Consider the following 20,880-nt stretch of genomic DNA (forward strand, 5'->3'; position numbering starts at 1 on the left):
AATTTGCTGTAACTCAGGCATGGAATGTCCAATCTGCCCCAAACTTCACACTTTTGATAAGCGTTCTGTCCTGAACACATCTACATGATAATATTCAGTTATAGTAATAGCGCCACCTACTGGCAACAGGAAGTGTCATGTTTAACACGTTGATGCCATTCTAGCAACATGTTAAAAATGCCATTGAGGTCTAAACATGCTAGAAACATGTTAAAACATGCTAGCAATACTTAGCTAAGTGCTAAAGCATGCTAATTCAATGAAACAGGATGTTGTTGTTACTCAAGAAGGCAATGTCCAATATGCGCCAAACTTCACACTTTTAATAAACGTTCTGTCCTGAACACATGACCATGCTCATATTCAGTTACAGTCATAGTGCCACCTGCTGGCAACAGGAAGTGACATGTTAAACACTGTTGTGGACATATAAAAACATATAAAAAAAGTGCCAGCAAGTGCTAAACATGCTAACAACATACTAGAAACATGCTAAAACATGCTAGCAAACACTTAGCTAAGTGCTAAAGCATGCTATTGCTGCAATTAAATAGGAATTTGCTGTAACACAGGCATGGAATGTCCAATCTGCCCCAAACTTCACACGTTTGATAAGAGTCATGGCCTGAACACATCTACATGAGAATATTCAGTTATAGTAATAGCGCCACCTGCTGTCAACAGGAAGTGACATGTTTAACACTGTTGTGGTCTCCTAATAACATATATAAAAGAGCCAGCAAGTGCTAAACAGGTTAGCAACATACTAGAAACATGCTAGCAAACACTTAGCTAAGTGATAAAGCATGCTATTACTGCAATTAAATAGGAATTTGCTGTAACTCAGGCATGGAACGTCCAATCTGCCCCAAACTTCACATGTTTGATAAGAATCATGGCCTGAACGCATGCCTATGCTCAAATTCAGTTATAGTAATAGCGCCACCTACTGGCAACAGGAAGTGACATGTTTAACACGTTGATGCCGTTCTAGCAACATGTTAAAAATGCCATTGAGTTCTAAACATGCTAGAAACATATTAAAACATGCTAGCAATACTTAGCTAAGTGCTAAAGCATGCTAATTCAATGAAACAGGACTTTGTTGTTACTCAAGAAGGCAATGTACAATCTACCCCAAACGTCACACGTTTGATAAGAGTTATCTCTTGAACACATGTCCATGCTCATATTTAGTTATAGTCATAGCGCCACCTGCTGGCAACAGGAAGTGACGTTTAACACTGTTCTTGACTCCTAATAACATATAAAAAAATGCCAGTAGGTGCTAAACATCCTACCAACATACTAGAGACATGCTAAAACATAATAGCAAACACTTAGCTAAGTGCTAAAGAATGATATTACTGCAATTAAATATGAATTTGCTGTAACTCAGGCATGGAATGTCCAATCTGCCCCAAACTTCACACTTTTGATAAGCGTTCTGTCCTGAACACATGACCATGCTTATATTCAGTTACAGTCATAGCGCCACCTGCTGGCAACAGGAAGTGACATGTTTAACACTGTTGTGGACTCCTAATAACATATAAAAAAGTGCCAGCAAGTGTTAAACATGCTAACAACATACTAGAAACATGCTAAAACATGCTAGCAAACTCTTAGCCAAGTGCTAAAGCATGCTATTATTGCAATTAAATAGGAATTTGCTGTAACTCAGGCATGGAATGTCCAATCTGCCCCAAACTTCACACTTTTGATAAGAGTCATGGCCTGAACACATCTACATGAGAATGTTCAGTTATAGTAATAGCGCCACCAACTGGCAACAGGAAGTGACATGTTTAACACGTTGATGCCGTTCTAGCAACATGTTAAAACATGCTAACAATGCTTAGCTAAGTTCTAAAGAATGCTAATTCAATGAAACATGACTTTGTTGTTACTCAAGAAGGCAATGTCCAATTTGCACCAAACTTCACATGTTTGATAAGAGTTCTGTCCTGAACACACATCCATGCTCATATTCAGTTATAGTCATAACGCCACCTACTGGCAACAGAAACTGACATGGTTAACACAGTAATGCAGTACTAACCACATAATTATTGTGTACTAAGCATGCTAGAAACAGACTGAACATGCTAGCAACACTTAGCTGAGTCATGAAGCATGCTATTATCACCATTATACAAAACATTTTGTAACTGACTTTGACATACTCTTACTATATATACCTCCTTAAATGTACATTTCCCAACCATGCTCTGCCTTCCTAAAGCCACCGAGTGTTGATGGCATGGGTGCGAGGGCCCTTTCATCGCTGCTTGCAGCTTTAATTATTATTATTATTCTTCTCCGCATTTAATTGCATTTTTGAGGGCCTAAACATGCTCGAAAACTCACAAAACTTTGCACACGCATCAGAACTGGCGAAAATTTACATCTGATATAGGTTTCAGAATTGGACGGGGCAAAATGGCTCGATAGCGCCACCTATAAAATTTCAACGGAGTGCGCCTCCCGCAACGTTCCACGTACGTGCACGAAATTCGGTACATACGTGTAATGACCTAATACCTACAAAAAAGTCTCTTGGAGCATAGCCCTAAACACAACAGGAAGTCAGCCATTTTGAACTTCCTCTCAGATTTTTGTGCAGTTTTTGCCATTTTCAGGCCTCGTACTTTAACGAACTCCTCCTACAGTTTTAATCTGATCATCTTCAAATTTGGTGAGTGTAATCTTAAGGCCTTTGCGACGTTAAATTGCGAAGATCTTGAGTTTTCGTCAAAGGGCGGGTCCTCGGCGGCCTGATAAATTTCGATGTTTCGCCATGAAACAGGAAGTTGTTGTAACTCAGGCATGGAATGTCCAATCTGCCCCAAACTTCACACGTTTGATAAGAGTTCTGTCCTGAACACATGACCATGCTCATATTCAGTTATAGTCATAGCGCCACCTGCTGGCAACAGGAAGTGACATGTTTAACACTGTTATGGACTCCTAATAACATATAAAAAAGTGCCAGCAAGTGCTAAACATGCTAACAACATACTAGAAGCATGCTAAAACATGCTAGCAAACTCTTAGCTAAGTGCTAAAGCATGCTATTATTGCAATTAAATAGGAATTTGCTGTAACTCAGGCATGGAATGTCCAATCTGCCCCAAACTTCACACTTTTGATAAGCGTTCTGTACTGAACACATCTACATGAGAATATTCAGTTATAGTAATAGCGCCACCTACTGGTAACAGGAAGTGTCATGTTTAACACGTTGATGCCATTCTAGCAACATGTTAAAAATGCCATTGACTTCTAAACATGCTAGAAACATGTTAAAACATGCTAGCAATACTTAGCTAAGTGCTAAAGCATGCTAATTCAATGAAACAGGATGTTGTTGTTACTCAAGAAGGCAATGTCCAATCTGCGCCAAACTTCACACTTTTAATAAACGTTCTATCCTGAACACATGACCATGCTCATATTCAGTTACAGTCATAGTGCCACCTGCTGGCAACAGGAAGTGACATGTTAAACACTGTTGTGGACATATAAAAACATATAAAAAAGTGCCAGCAAGTGCTAAACATGCTAACAACATACTAGAAACATGCTAAAACATGCTAGCAAACACTTAGCTAAGTGCTAAAGCATGCAAATGCTGCAATTAAATAGGAATTTGCTGTAACACAGGCATGGAATGTCCAATCTGCCCCAAATTTCACACGTTTGATAAGAGTCATGGCCTGAACACATCTACATGAGAATATTCAGTTATAGTAATAGCGCCACCTGCTGTCAACAGGAAGTGACATGTTTAACACTGTTGTGGTCTCCTAATAACATATAAAAAAGAGCCAGCAAGTGCTAAACAGGTTAGCAACATACTAGAAACATGCTAACAAACACTTAGTTAAGTGCTAAAGCATGCTATTACTGCAATTAAATAGGAATTTGCTGTAACTCAGGCATGGAATGTCCAATCTGCCCTAAACTTCACACGTTTGATAAGAATCATGGCCTGAACACATGTCTATGCTCAAATTCAGTTATAGTAATAGCGCCACCTACTGGCAACAGGAAGTGACATGTTTAACACGTTGATGCCGTTCTAGCAACATGTTAAAAATGCCATTGAGTTCTAAACATGCTAGAAACATATTAAAACATGCTAGCAATACTTAGCTAAGTGCTAAAGCATGCTAATTCAATGAAACAGGACTTTGTTGTTACTCAAGAAGGCAATGTACAATCTACCCCAAACTTCACATGTTTGATAAGAGTTATCTCTTGAACACATGTCCATGCTCATATTTAGTTATAGTCATAGCGCCACCTGCTGGCAACAGGAAGTGACGTTTAACACTGTTCTTGACTCCTAATAACATATAAAAAAATGCCAGTAGATGCTAAACATCCTACCAACATACTAGAGACATAATAAAACATACTAGCAAACACTTAGCTAAGTGCTAAAGAATGATATTACTGCAATTAAATATGAATTTGCTGTAACTCAGGCATGGAATGTCCAATCTGCCCCAAACTTCACACTTTTGATAAGCGTTCTGTCCTGAACACATGACCATGCTTATATTCAGTTACAGTAATAGCGCCACCTGCTGGCAACAGGAAGTGACATGTTTAACACTGTTATGGACTCCTAATAACATATAAAAAAGTGCCAGCAAGTGTTAAACATGCTAACAACATACTAGAAACATGCTAAAACATGCTAGCAAACTCTTAGCTAAGTGCTAAAGCATGCTATTATTGCAATTAAATAGGAATTTGCTGTAACTCAGGCATGGAATGTCCAATCTGCCCCAAACTTCACACTTTTGATAAGAGTCATGGCCTGAACACATCTACATGAGAATGTTCAGTTATAGTAATAGCGCCACCTACTGGCAACAGGAAGTGACATGTTTAACACGTTGATGCCGTTCTAGCAACATGTTAAAAATGCCATTGAGTTCTAAACATGCTAGAAACATATTAAAACATGCTAGTAATGCTTAGCTAAGTGCTAAAGAATGCTAATTCAATGAAACATGACTTTGTTGTTACTCAAGAAGGCAATGTCCAATTTGCACCAAACTTCACAAGTTTGATAAGAGTTCTGTCCTGAACACACATCCATGCTCATATTCAGTTATAGTCATAACGCCACCTACTGGCAACAGAAACTGACATGGTTAACACAGTAATGCAGTACTAACCACATAATTATTGTGTACTAAGCATGCTAGAAACAGACTAAACATGCTAGCAACACTTAGCTGAGTCATGAAGCATGCTATTATCACCATTATACAAAACATTTTGTAACTGACTTTGACATACTCTTACTATATATACCTCCTTAAATGTACATTTCCCAACCATGCTCTGTCTTCCTAAAGCCACCGAGTGTTGATGGCACGGGTGCGAGGGCCCTTTCATCGCTGCTTGCAGCTTTAATTAGGGCCCGAGCACCGATGGTGAGAGGACCCTATTGTTTTTGCTCCGTTTATTATTATTATTATTATTCTTCTCCAAAGTGAATCGCTTTTTAGAGGGCCTGAACATGCTCCAAAACTCATGAAACTTTGCACACGCTTCAGAAGTGGTGAAAATTTACGTGTGATATGGTTTTCAAAATTGGGTGGGGCAAATTCGGTAAATTATTGCCCCCACATTTTGCCCCGGCTCCTGGTTTCACTTACAGGTATGAAATTTGGTACATATATGTAATGACCCAATACCTACAAAAAAGTCTCTTGGAGCATAGCCCTAAACACAACAGGAAGTGAGCTATTTTGAACTTCCTCCTAGATTTTGGGCATTTTTCGTAATTTCCTGATGTTGTACTTTAACGAACTCCTCCTACAGTTTTGATCTGATCCTCTTCAAATTTGGTGAGTGTAATCTGAAGGCCTTTGCGACGTTAAATTGCGAAGATCTTGAGTTTTCGTCGAAGGGTGTGCCCTCGGCGGCCTGACAAACGTTCACCCAATTTCGGCCTTTTGGTGATATATGCATGATCAGATAAGTTCAATAATAATGTTGCTTGCAGTTCCGATGTTGCTAGGCAACCACAGACAGCCTGCAGTAACTCAGCCATACATTTTTCAATCTGCCCCAAACTTCACATGTTTGATAAGAGTCCTGTCCTGAACACATGACCATGCTCATTATGGTTATAGCAATAGCGCCACCTGCTGGTAGCAGGAAGTGTGGCAAATACAAAACGTGCTCGAAAAATCATGAAACTTTGCACATGCTTCAGATGTGGTGAAAATTTACGTGTGATGTGGTTTTCAAAATTGGGTGGGGCAAAATGGCTTACTTATTGCCCCTATATTTTGCCCCGGCTCCTGGTTTCACGTACAGGTATGAAATTTGGTACATACATGTAAAGACCCAATACCTACAAAAAAGTCTCTTGGCGCGTAGCCCTAAACACAACAGGAAGTCAGCTATTTTGAACTTCCTGTCAGATTTTGGGCAGTTTTTGCCATTTCCTGATGTTGTACTTTAACAAACTCCTCCTACAGTTTTGATCTGATCCTCTTCAAATTTGGTGAGTGTAATCTTAAGGCCTTTACTAAAGTTGCCGGGTGGCAGTGGCAGGGGTGCGAGGGCCCTTTCATCGCTGCTTGCAGCTTTAATTATTATTATTATTATTCTTCTCCGCATTGAATTGCATTTTTGAGGGCCTAAACATGCGCGAAAACTCACGAAACTTTGCACACGCGTCAGAACTGGCGAAAATTTACATCTGATATAGGTTTCAGAATTGGACGGGGCAAAATGGCTCGATAGCGCCACCTATAAAAGTTCAACGGAGTGCGCCTCCTGCAACGTTCCACGTACGTGCACGAAATTCGGTACATACGTGTAATGACCTAATACCTACAAAAAAGTCTCTTGGAGCATAGCCCTAAACACAACAGGAAGTCAGCCATTTTGAACTTCCTCTCAGATTTTTGTGCAGTTTTTGCCATTTTCAGGCCTCGTACTTTAACGAACTCCTCCTACAGTTTTAATCTGATCATCTTCAAATTTGGTGAGTGTAATCTTAAGGCCTTTGCGACGTTAAATTGCGAAGATCTTGAGTTTTCGTCGAAGGGCGGGTCCTCGGCGGCCTTACAAATTTCGATGTTTCGCCATGAAACAGGAAGTTGCTGTAACTCAGGCATGGAATGTCCAATCTCCCCCAAACTTCACACGTTTGATAAGAGTTCTGTCCTGAACACATGGCCATGCTCATATTCAGTTATAGTCATAGCGCCACCTGCTGGCAACAGGAAGTGACATGTTTAACACTGTTATGGACTCCTAATAACATATAAAAAAGTGCCAGCAAGTGCGAAACATGCTAACAACATACTAGAAGCATGCTAAAACATGCTAGCAAACTCTTAGCTAAGTGCTAAAGCATGCTATTATTGCAATTAAATAGGAATTTGCTGTAACTCAGGCATGGAATGTCCAATCTGCCCCAAACTTCACACTTTTGATAAGCGTTCTGTCCTGAACACATCTACATGATAATATTCAGTTATAGTAATAGCGCCACCTACTGGCAACAGGAAGTGTCATGTTTAACACGTTGATGCCATTCTAGCAACATGTTAAAAATGCCATTGAGGTCTAAACATGCTAGAAACATGTTAAAACATGCTAGCAATACTTAGCTAAGTGCTAAAGCATGCTAATTCAATGAAACAGGATGTTGTTGTTACTCAAGAAGGCAATGTCCAATATGCGCCAAACTTCACACTTTTAATAAACGTTCTGTCCTGAACACATGACCATGCTCATATTCAGTTACAGTCATAGTGCCACCTGCTGGCAACAGGAAGTGACATGTTAAACACTGTTGTGGACATATAAAAACATATAAAAAAAGTGCCAGCAAGTGCTAAACATGCTAACAACATACTAGAAAAATGCTAAAACATGCTAGCAAACACTTAGCTAAGTGCTAAAGCATGCTATTGCTGCAATTAAATAGGAATTTGCTGTAACACAGGCATGGAATGTCCAATCTGCCCCAAACTTCACACGTTTGATAAGAGTCATGGCCTGAACACATCTACATGAGAATATTCAGTTATAGTAATAGCGCCACCTGCTGTCAACAGGAAGTGACATGTTTAACACTCTTGTGGTCTCCTAATAACATATAAAAAAGAGCCAACAAGTGCTAAACAGGTTAGCAACATACTAGAAACATGCTAGCAAACACTTAGCTAAGTGCTAAAGCATGCTATTACTGCAATTAAATAGGAATTTGCTGTAACTCAGGCATGTAATGTCCAATCTGCCCCAAACTTCACACATTTGATAAGAATCATGGCCTGAACACATGTCTATGCTCAAATTCAGTTATAGTAATAGCACCACCTACTGGCAACAGGAAGTGACATGTTTAACACTTTGATGCCGTTCTAGCAACATGTTAAAAATGCCATTGAGTTCTATACATGCTAGAAACATGTTAAAACATGCTAGCAGTACTTAGCTAAGTGCTAAACCATGCTAATTCAATGAAACAGGACTTTGTTGTTACTCAAGAAGGCAATGTACAATCTACCCCAAACTTCACACGTTTGATAAGAGTTATCTCTTGAACACATGTCCATGCTCATATTTAGTTATAGTCATAGCGCCACCTGCTGGCAACAGGAAGTGACGTTTAACACTGTTCTTGACTCCTAATAACATATAAAAAAATGCAAGTAGGTGCTAAACATCCTACCAACATACTAGAGACTTGCTAAAACATACTAGCAAACACTTAGCTAAGTGCTAAAGAATGATATTACTGCAATTAAATATGAATTTGCTGTAACTCAGGCAAGGAATGTCCAATCTGCCCCAAACTTCACACTTTTGATAAGCGTTCTGTCCTGAACACATGATCATGCTTACAGTCATAGCGCCACCTGCTGGCAGCAGGAAGTGACATGTTTAACACTGTTATGGACTCCTAATAACATATAAAAAAGTGCCAGCAAGTGCTAAACATGCTAACAACATACTAGAAACATGCTAAAACATGCTAGCAAACTCTTAGCTAAGTGCTAAAGCATGCTATTATTGCAATTAAATAGGAATTTGCTGTAATTCAGGCATGGAATGTCCAATCTGCCCCAAACTTCACACATTTGATAAGAATCATGGCCTGAACACATGTCTATGCTCAAATTCAGTTATAGTAATAGCGCCACCTACTGGCAACAGGAAGTGACATGTTTAACACTTTTATGCCGTTCTAGCAACATGTTAAAAATGCCATTGAGTTCTAAACATGCTAGAAACATGTTAAAACATGCTAACAATGCTTAGCTAAGTGCTAAAGAATGTTAATTCAATGAAACATGACTTTGTTGTTACTCAAGAAGGCAATGTCCAATTTGCACCAAACTTCACACGTTTGATAAGAGTTCTGTCCTGAACACACATCCATGCTCATATTCAGTTATAGCCATAACGCCACCTACTGGCAACAGAAACTGACATGGTTAACACCGTAATGCAGTACTAACCACATAATTATTGTGTACTAAGCATGCTAGAAACAGACTAAACATGCTAGCAACACTTAGCTGAGTCATGAAGCATGCTATTATCACCATTATACAAAACATTTTGTAACTGACTTTGACATACTCTTACTATATATACCTCCTTAAATGTACATTTCCCAACCATGCTCTGTCTTCCTAAAGCCACCGAGTGTTGATGGCACGGGTGCGAGGGCCCTTTCATCGCTGCTTGCAGCTTTAATTAGGGCCCGAGCACCGATGGTGAGAGGACCCTATTGTTTTTGCTCCGTTTATTAGGGCCCGAGCACCGATGGTGAGAGGACCCTATTGTTTTTGCTCCGTTTATTATTATTCTTCTTCTCCAAAGTGAATCGCTTTTTAGAGGGCCTAAACATGCTCGAAAACTCATGAAACTTTGCACACGCTTCAGAAGTGGTGAAAATTTACGTGTGATATGGTTTTCAGAATTGGGGGGGGCAAATTCGGTAAATTATTGCCCCCACATTTTGCCCCGGCTCCTGGTTTCACGTACAGGTATGAAATTTGGTACATACATGTAATGACCCAATACCTACAGAAAAGTCTCTTGGAGCATAGCCCTAAACACAACAGGAAGTGAGCTATTTTGAACTTCCTCCTGGATTTTGGGCATTTTTCGTAATTTCCTGATGTTGTACTTTAACGAACTCCTCCTACAGATTTGATCCGATACTCTTCAAATTTGGTGAGTGTAATCTTAAGGCCTTTGTGACGTTAAATTGCGAAGATCTAGAGTTTTCGTCGAAGGGTGTGCCCTCGGCGGCCTGACAAACATCTATCTATAAATTACAGGAACGTCTGTCTGTCTGTCTGTCTGTGTGTGTGTGTGTCTGTTCCTCGCATATCTCTCGAACCGTTAGTCCGATTGATTTCAAACTCGACAGGTGTCTCGCCACGGGCACGAGTAAGTGCAGTGCCAAGTTTGACATTGTTTGGATGAGAAATGCAAAAGATATCGTTAAATATATCATTTTTAGAAGGTTGTGGTTTAAAAATAAACATTCTGACATTAGAGAGTTGTATCGGTCAAAGAAGCCCCAAGAAGGCTGTGGTTTAAAAATAAACATTCTGACATAAACACTCAGTCAGCTACACTGTTTACTTCTGAATATTATAGTTTGGTTCCCGAACGTGATAAATCCATCTATCTATAAATTACAGAAACGTCCGTCTGTCTGTCTGTGTGTTATTCGCATATCTCTCGAATGTGAGATAACCACTAAATGTGTGAAAACCACTATTTTCTGTTTCAAACTTTCACATAGAATCTTTAGGTTATAACAACATTGAAAATCAAAATCTGGATTTGAATTTTTTAAGATTTATTATAAAAACGGATTATTTTTTCCCAAAAATGCAATAAATTCATGACTTTTTTTTTTTTTTTTCAAAATGCTATTAATCCATTGAATCAATATAAAGTTATTTTTGATCATATTGCCATCGCAAGAAATATCTCCTGAACTTTTTTGACGGCGATCAGCTCACAAAAACTGATTTTGCACGGGCACTTTGCACTGCTCCCTGAATCGAGGTGCTTATTCATTTGTGGATGTAAACTGAATCTGTATGTCAGCTATGCTGTTAGTGTTTACTTCTGAATATTATATTTCATTCTGGTGCGCTTAACGTTGTCGCTACTGTGTAATAATAGCCTATGCTATTCACCAACTAAACATATCCTATTCAATGCGTTCACAGTCTCTTTCACGGGCATCATTTGTAGTTGCCTATTCACAAACTGTTTGCTCAAGCATAGCGTTTTCTCGGAGTTCACTGTGTGCTTTTTACCATGCACAAATAAAAATGTCACTGAACTTTTGCTGTGTAATTGTAACAATGAGCACACACCAAACCAACAATTACTAAAAACACACACAAAAACTGATTTTGCACGGGCATTTTTTGCACTAGTTCACCCAATTTCGGCCTTTTGGTGATATATGCATGATCAGATAAGTTCAATATTAATGTTGCTTGCAGTTCTGATGTTGCTAGGCAACCACAGACAGCCTGCAGTAACTCAGGCATACAATTTTCAATCTGCCACAAACTTCACATGTTTGATAAGACTCCTGTCCTGAACACATGCCAATGCTCATTATGATTATAGCAATAGCACCACCTGCTGGTAGCAGGAAGTGTGGCAAATACAAAACGTGCTCGAAAAATCATGAAACTTTGCACACGCTTCAGAAGTGGTGACAATTTACGTGTGATGTGGTTTTAAAAATTGGGTGGGGCAAAATGGCTTACTTATTGCCCCTACATTTTGCCCCGGCTCGACGTTTCACGTACAGGTATGAAATTTGGTACACACATGTAAAGACCCAATACCTACAAAAAAGTCTCTTGGAGCATAGCCCTAAACACAACAGGAAGTCAGTTATTTTGAACTTCCTGTCAGATTTTGGGCAGTTTTTGCCATTTCCTGATGTTGTACTTTAACAAACTCCTCCTACAGTTTTGATCTGATCCTCTTCAAATTTGGTGAGTGTAATCTTAAGGCCTTTCCTAAAGGTGCCGGGTGGCGGTGGCAGGGGTGCGAGGGCCCTTTTCATCGCTGCTTGCAGCTTTAATTATTATTCTTCTTCTTCTTCTCCAAAGTGAATCGCTTTTTAGAGGGCCTAAACATGCTCGAAAACTCATGAAACTTTGCACACGCTTCAGAAGTGGTGAAAATTTACGTGTGATATGGTTTTCAGAATTGGGGGGGGCAAATTCGGTAAATTATTGCCCCCACATTTTGCCCCGGCTCCTGGTTTCACGTACAGGTATGAAATTTGGTACATACATGTAATGACCCAATACCTACAGAAAAGTCTCTTGGAGCATAGCCCTAAACACAACAGGAAGTGAGCTATTTTGAACTTCCTCCTAGATTTTGGGCATTTTTCGGAATTTCCTGATGTTGTACTTTAACGAACTCCTCCTACAGATTTGATCTGATCCTCTTCAAATTTGGTGAGTGTAATCTTAAGGCCTTTGTGACGTTAAATTGCGAAGATCTAGAGTTTTCGTCGAAGGGTGTGCCCTCGGCGGCCTGACAAACGTTCACCCAATTTCGGCCTTCTGGTGATATATGCATGATCAGATAAGTTCAATTTTAATGTTGAATGCAGTTCCGATGTTGCTAGGCAACCACAGACAGCCTGCAGTAGCTCAGGCATTCAATGTCCAATCTGCCCCAAACTTCACATGTTTGATAAGAGTCCTGTCCTGAACACATGACCATGCTCATATTTGGTTATAGCAATAGCGCCACCTGCTGGTAGCAGGAAGTGTGGCAAATACAAAACATGCTCGAAAAATCATGAAACTTTGCACACGCCTCAGAAGTGGTGAAAATTTACGTGTGATATGGTTTTCAGAATTGGGGGGGGCAAATTCGGTAAATTATTGCCCCCACATTTTGCCCCGGCTCCTGGTTTCACGTACAGGTATGAAATTTGGTACATGCATGTATTGACCCAATACCTACAGAAAAGTCTCTTGGAGCATAGCCCTAAACACAACAGGAAGTGATCTATTTTGAACTTCCTCCTAGATTTTGGACATTTTTCGTAATTTCCTGATGTTGTACTTTAACGTACTCCTCCTACAGTTTTGATCTGATCCTCTTCAAATTTGGTGAGTGTAATCTTAAGGCATTTCCTAAAGGCGCCGGGTGGCGGTGGCAGGGGTGCGAGGGCCCTTTTCATCGCTGCTTGCAGCTTTAATTAGTTTTGAGTCTTGTGAATGAGTAAAGAAATTAGGAGACTTAAGCAGGAAGAAGTATGTCTCTGCCAATCTCACAATCCACACAATTTATATGCTTTGTTCATGGCTTATTTATAGCAAAATATAGGTATAATAAAATAAAATGTTGAAAATATTATTAAATTATGATTGCTATCCATTTCACACTGCATCATCTGATATACAAGCCTCCTCACACATTCATTTCTTTTAGAAATCGTTGCATAATAAATTGTGAATAACAAGTTATTTTATTGCAATGTTTTATCTTTACATTGTTCATTCACAATAGACTGAATTTTTTTTTGAGAGAGAGAAATCAAAATAGAAAGTAATATTGTTCATGTACAGTTACCATCACTAGTCTTCTTTTATCTGCACTCTTGCTCTAATCTGTTCCTCACACTTCATTTTTCTGACTTCAAGTGTCACATGGATTTGGTCTTGGTGATGTGTGTCAGGGTGACATACGCAAAGTCCTTGATACTCTGGCCTGAAATCCCTGTTATCCCTGTCAGCTCCTCCACTACCTGCAGTGCACATGAACCAAACACACTAGAACCCTTTAAGATTGTCAAGTTTGAAGCAAGTAACATATTATTTAAAAACACTTCACAACTGACTGACTGAATCATGATGTAGATTCAGAAGCTGTTCTGTACCTTTTCCCATGTTGAGATATGATGAATGAAGGCGGCCACAGCAATGACTCCAACTCCCAGAAGCATGAAATCCTCCGTCACTGACACAAACTTGGCTCTGTTACAAACACAAAATATCCTTCATATTTCCCCAGGCCATGGCAGGTTCCACCACAAAGCGGTGCGACGTTTACCTCAGAATGAGTAATGGCCTTATTGAAGGAGAAGTGTGTAATTCATGCACCACCAAACAGCAAATATATTAACTAGATTTACATTTCCCGAATGAAATGCGAGAGCAAAACACACCGGCATGAGTTGTGGGCAGATGGGAGGGCAATGGTGTTCTTAGAGGTTTTTAGCATGTTGTTATACGGTTGCTTGGGCATTACTAGGTATATGCATTACGTTGGCTGAACCAAAAGTTGGACAACTGAGAAATATATTGAAAGCACCGATGTCAATAACCTGTTAAACAAAGCCAGCTGAACAAACTCTGAGTTTGAGAATAGGAGACAAAACCCTACAAATCCAACCTGGTTTAGATCACGTTCAGATGGTTCAAAGCGCTCACTGAATTCTCTCTGTTTAAAAGGTTAGTTCACCCAAAAATGAAGATTCTGTCAGTAATTACTCTCCCTCATGTTGTACCGACCCCGTAAGACTTTCGTTCATCTTCAGAACACAAATTAAGATATTTTTATTAAATCTGAGAGCTGTCTCACTTCTTCATAGGCTTCTCTGTAATTGAAACTTGGCCCAGAAAATTAGTAAAGACATCGTTAAAATAGTCCAAGTGACTACAGTGGCTCAACCTTAAAGGTGATGATACACAGGGCAACTTTTTGAGCAATGTTGCCGTCAACGGGCAACCAGATGAGACACAGGGCCCACGACCGATCTAAATTATCCATTTATTTCCCATTTTCAATGGGAAAGTGCCCAAGCAACAATCGCTCGGCAAGATTGCCCAGCAACACTGCTCAAAAAGTTGCCCTGTGTATCATCACCTTAAGTTTATCAAGCGACGAGAATACTTGTTGTACGTCAGAACGGAGGCTCACTATTGGCCAGCATCACATGCATCACACACATGACCAGCGTCGGCCAATAGTGAGCCTCCGTTCTGACGTACAACTCAGAAGCGCTGCGCTGTTACACTACGCTCTCCAGCTCTCAGATTTAATAAAAAAATATCTTAATTTGTGTTCCGAAGATGAACGAAAGTCTTACGGGTTTGGAACAACATGAGGGAGAGTAATTACTGACAGAATTTTCATTTTTGGGTGAACTAACCCTTTAACATCAGGAGCTGTGTCTGAAATCGCCCCCTATACCCTCATTCACTATTCCCTACATTACTCCACTAATATAGTCCACTTGAAGGAGTGAATGAAAACGAGTGAGTGAATTCGGACACTGAGTGCGACGAAAGGGTTTCTGCTTTTGCATAGTTTTGTCACGGTTGAGGAATTCATTGACGCTCCCTTGCACTGTGTGTGTGTGTTTTGTGAATGAATGTGTGTGTGTGGGCGTGGTCGCGTAGCAAACTGGCAGCTTCAGTAGTAATGAAAAGATTTATCTTGATCTCTGTCATGAAAACCAGCATGTAAAAAAATATATCATAATCAATTATTTATACCTGATCTTACTGTAGCCACATTAGACCAGCGGTTTGGAAAATGGATGGATGGATGATTCAGATGCGGGCGCCATCATCTGGCATGGGAATTCATTTGGTTTGACCCTCACAGTGCATTATGGGTATTCTCTAGGCTTTGAGCGTACATCAGTTGTACACGCGTTATTGCGGATTATTATATTATTATATATTATTATGGAATTGAATGAGTGCCCTTGATAATGTCCACTATGGTTTCGGACACCACTACAAATGGCTGTCCCCTCATATAGTGCCCTATTTAAGGATATAGGGGGCGATTTCAGACACAGTCAGGGTTTGAAGCACAGTTAAATTAAGCACATGCTCCTGAAAGTGTGACATGTGCAGTGAACAGCCAATCACACGAAACATGAAGCGCGTCAGTTTGACTAACTTTTCATGAGAGAGTCGGCGCAATTCACTTCTCTGGTGAAGGAGATATTGTTATGAATAACACATTTACAAGGCAAGAAAAAACACAACTGCTGCCACAAAAGTTTAAGGAAGATAAAATAAAGTATATAATTAAATGAATACAAAAATCACTTCACAATAAAGTAGCAATAACATCTTGATCTGAAAGTAGAATAACATCTTCAGTCTTGATCTTGACTGAATTTAGCCTTTTATTCACATATAAAAAATCATCAATGCCCACATTAGTTGTGGTAAATGGAAGCTCAAGCATGTTCGTTTGAGCTTCAGCGCGAGCCAATGAGGTTCATTCTCGTGTTACGTAGAGCGTTTGAGCTTCACCGAGAGCCAATGAGGTTCATTCTTGCGCATCAAGCAGGATCGGTTGAGCTTCTGTTTATGTTCGCTGATCAATGTTTATATGTAAATAAAAGCCTAAATTCAATCTGTTCATCATATCGATTAGTTTTATGATCTCTTTATGAACTTTTTAAAGTGGTAGTTGCGTAGCTGTCAATGGAGGGACAGAAAGCTCTCAGATTTCATTAAAAGATCTTCATTTGTGTTCTGAAGATGAACGAAAGTCTTACGGGTTTAGAACGACATGAAGGTGAGGAATTACTGACAGAAGTTTAATTTTTAGGTGAACTAACCCTTTAAAGGGATACTTCACCAATTAGCATTAAGCTTTGTATCAGTCGAAACCCGGTAGTATTTTCAAGTGACCGTGCTTCCCTCCCTCATGTCCCCCTGAGACGAGAGATTTCTGTATTGTGTGTCTGGAAAAAAACCTCAGATGACACAAAAATCTTTCAGCCATTTTCCGACATCAGAGGCTTTTTTGGCCGGAGACTACAGGCTTTTCTCAGTCTAGAAGGCACCAACTTCTAAAATAATCTCACATTTCTACTACATAAATGACCTAATTTAAATACACATTCATCTTTCCAGCGGTGAAATATCCCTTTAAGTTTGAAGAAAAAAAGATACAAGGGTGGCTTTAATGCCTCAGATTAGTGTCACTTTAGTCAAAGCTGATTGATCCAGTTTTCTTCGCGATCTCTAACCCAGAATAAAACCTGCTCATGACCAGCCATATAGAGTAAGTTACCATAACACTGCTAAAAAACAATCAAACTGCTCAAACTAAACTCAAACTTATACAGTCCCTGAAACTGGTTTCATGAAATATGAATAAATAAATTTATAGTTTTCTCAACAAAAATCCCAACCTTTACCTTTAAGAGCATCCTTTACGAGTAGAGAGAGTCAATAGGGTGGGGAAACAGCAGAAAATTCAGGAGATAGCCTGTACCTTTGCTCATCAGAAGGACTGGGGCATCCGGTGGCAGATATGAGCAATGAGGTGTAGATTGTCTCCCTCTGCAGGTAAATGAACTGCAGTACATGCACACACAGACGATGCAGCTGTGCCACAGGGACTGTTGCATCATTATGGCCTGTGTGAGAGCACAAAACATCTGAGCTCCATTTACAGCTGCTACCTGAGAAAAACACTGTATCTAATCTTACCCAGCACTTCCAAAAGGGTCTCCACGAACGTTACAGGATTTGGGACATTCAAATTAAAGTCGAGAGTTTTTAAAATGAGAATCTCCGAGTCCAAGAGTTGCTCTTTAGAGGAAGGGTAATTGACTGCCTGCAGAAATCTCATTCCGATGTCATTATTAACCACCTAGATGAATGCAAATAGAGCAAATCACAACATAACACATTGAAATTTTGTTTTGTTGTAATTTATGAGCTGAACATACATTTGAGTACAGGTCCAGTTTGCTGGCTATCTGAACGCTCGAGAGGATGAAGAGAAAGAGCTTCTTCTTGAGTGTTTGGAAGATGAGATCCTCGTGGTTCTCTGGGTCCTCAGATGAAGCACCTTGCGTCAGCTGACCTTTCTGGCTGTGGATTAGATCTTCAATATATTTGGCCGTGAACCTAGAGCATGACAAAGTGAAGACGTTTTAAACTTATTTATTATGAAAAATGTTCAATCGAGATTCTTTAAATTACCTCTCCAGTATTTCGATGGCCTGATATCCAACCACAGGGTTCAGTCCCAGCTCTTCACAAAGACGAAATACACACTCTGTGGACCGAATAGATGAGGGTGAACAAAAAATTATCAATGTAATAGTACAATGTTTTGGATATGCCGTTATATTGCAATACTATAGGAACATGGCTGTTAATATCTATGCTTTTATGTAAGCTCAAGTGTATTTATTCGATTTTCCTCATAATTACTTGCAAATTTATTTATTTCTGTTAAAAACAAGGGAATAAAATAATTATTAATTTAATATTTTGCGATTTTAGACAGTCTTTAGAAATTTAGAATTTTGTAAATATCAAAATCATTGCATTAAATACTTTTAATTGATATCTTAAATTTGACATCTACTTTGTAAATTATTTAACTATAGCCTACTTAGAAAAACCTGCTCATATTTTTATTTATACAGAATCAATAACCCTCTTAATAAAATAGGGGTGTGTTGCTAAATGAACATAACACATGTCTCTAAAATTCCGTAACTTTGATGAGTTTCTAAGCGGCAGCAAAATAAAAGTCCCTCTTCCGCCAATAATTTTACAAGAACACTTATCGGACAATCAAAAGATATAGGCAGATATGTCGGTAGACTACTGAATCACGTTAAGAACATTGTTTATAAATATGTTAATAATTCACTAACATATTACCAGTGTGCTAGTTTGAGGCCAACACACTCACCCACTATTCTCCTTTCTTTGAGACATCCACAGAGATCTGGCACATTTTCCAAGTTGGATTTGTTTCTCTTGTTGAGGTTGGACAGAATGTCGGTTAAAATGTCTAACGACACCAATCCAAATCTCAGGTTTCTCTGCTCCTTTGTGGGCGAGGAAAACACAGGAGTTGGCGCCATTTGTTCGTAAAGATTTTTCTATTTAGACACACAACATACAATAAAAAACATCGATTTCCACCAGGTGGCGCGCTTTAACTGAGAGAGCCAAATTTGTCATAATTGATATATTCATATACCAAGATATAATTATTCAAACCTATAATTTTGAGACTTTATAACAGACACAAGAATATAAATATTAGAAAGGGATTTCAATAAAATCATTGTTTGTTTGTTTCTTCGAAATTCCTTAATCAATTACCATAACGACTGTGTGATTTGTCCGTTCTTAGTAGCGTTGAGAAAAGTATCATGATCCACGTGACAACACCATCAACGTTTTGTTTGTTGTGGTCTGGTCAACGTTTTCTTCTGAATAAATTTCTTCCAGGGCTGTGGTTCAATAAAGGCCCAAATACAATATGCAAGAATACAATAAATGTAACAAAACTAAATTCACTAAAGTAGTTAATACGTATTATGCATCTACACCTATGATACACATGCTGCTTGTTCATGGACTATGTGATTTACATAAAATGGGGCTCATGGGGCTAAATTTTTCATGAATGAAAAAAATATTGCAATAATTGTAATTATTTAAATGAAGTTATAGTAAAATACAGTAACTAAATAATAAAAATGCAAAGAAGAAGAAGAAGCTTAAAAAACACTGATCTACATCAAAAGATATATAACTGAACTTGCATCAAATTGTCACACAACTTTACGCAATCAAACCTGGCAGTCGAGAGGATTTCAAAATTATTTATTTCAAACATCCAAACTTGTATAATTTTAAACATGAGTAAACAATGTAATCTAATTTAATCTATATGGCCTATTGTGAAATTAAAACTAAATGTTTTTTCTGACCATTAGGGTTAGAGTTAATAATTAAAATAATTATTTTAAGCATTTAGTTAAAAAAAAATAAATGAAGCACAAGCAAACATCTATTTAACAATATTTATGCAATTACATGTCTCTGAGTTGCATTAAACAAGTGAAGCTTGGAAGAAGTCAGTGGAAATACACCTGAATGCCACCTCATGTGCAGCTTCTGTGCCTCCTCTGTAATGAGCTGCAGTTGTTAAATAAAATGTCATAAATGACTTGTGTTATTCTAAAATTCTCCTACCACTCATCTTCTGTGAAGTGAAGCAGAACAACGTCCCATCAGTCCTCAGTTCATTATCCACAGATGCATTGTTTTGGGTGCGGGACGGGGCGTTTTTTACTGTTTGATAAATATGAACAGCATGATGGTTCATGTGCTTGTTATCTCCTAATCAGGACCCGAAATAGATACATATTAAGTCTGCTCGTTAAAACAAAGAAAAGGAATATAGGAGAATAGTATGCACAAACAACGGGAAAATTATTTGTGCAGTATGTGCATGTCAAAAAATCAATTCCGATTTGAGGCTTGTGACATAAACGTGCACATCAACCTGAGATATATAAAATACAAAAACGCTCTCCCTCCTTTAGTGGACTTAAAGCTACACTGTGTAGGATTTTCTCCCATCTAGCGGTGAAATTGTTTATGACAACTGAATATTACTTTCTAGCAGTGCCGTCGCAGGTGGGGTGCGAGGCCCTGTGCGAACTTGAAATGCGAGGCCCTGCTCTTTGATGTGGATGCTCAATTGCGCATGAATAACAGTCACATGGACGTAGCTGTTTTAACGTTAGTTCTTCTATTGCACGCATAATCTCGCTGCAATACGTTTTTATCAAGTAGAATAATACAGCATAATTATGCACATAGTCTCAGCTATGACTTTTTGCTATTTATTTCAGAGGGAAAAAAATCAACTGTGCAACGAGTGGCTTTACATCAAGTCAGCTCGAGAATTTTCGTGTGAATACACACATAGATCCGCCTACTTCATTAATGTGTACACTGTAAAAAAAAAATACATCCCCAAGTCAAAAATTTCTAGTGACTGATAACA

General features: G+C 38.9%; 1 protein-coding gene across 4 annotated transcripts; it reads right to left on the reverse strand.

Moving 5' to 3' along the window:
* Positions 1-10,939: 10,939 nt before the first annotated feature.
* On the reverse strand, positions 10,940-20,138 carry cntd1 (cyclin N-terminal domain containing 1). 4 transcript variants are annotated; one of them, XM_079851846.1, is made up of 8 exons: positions 19,182-19,225; positions 18,763-18,955; positions 18,039-18,114; positions 17,783-17,963; positions 17,541-17,703; positions 17,323-17,467; positions 13,952-14,048; positions 10,940-13,819 (listed from the first exon to the last, which is right to left on the reverse strand). In XM_079851846.1, the coding sequence occupies exons 1-8, from the start codon at positions 19,182-19,184 to the stop codon at positions 13,718-13,720; spliced, it is 960 nt and encodes a 319-aa protein (XP_079707972.1). In that variant the 5' UTR covers positions 19,185-19,225; the 3' UTR covers positions 10,940-13,717. The 4 variants fall into 4 exon arrangements, with proteins under 4 accessions (XP_079707972.1, XP_079707971.1, XP_079707969.1 ...); XM_079851845.1 differs by lacking the exon at positions 19,182-19,225 and adding an exon at positions 20,061-20,138 and having other exon boundaries at positions 10,946-13,844; XM_079851843.1 differs by having other exon boundaries at positions 10,946-13,844; positions 19,182-19,232.
* Positions 20,139-20,880: the final 742 nt, after the last annotated feature.

Source organism: Squalius cephalus (genome assembly GCF_949319135.1).
Source record: "Squalius cephalus genome assembly, chromosome: 19".
Classification (NCBI taxonomy): Eukaryota; Metazoa; Chordata; class Actinopteri; order Cypriniformes; family Leuciscidae; genus Squalius; species Squalius cephalus.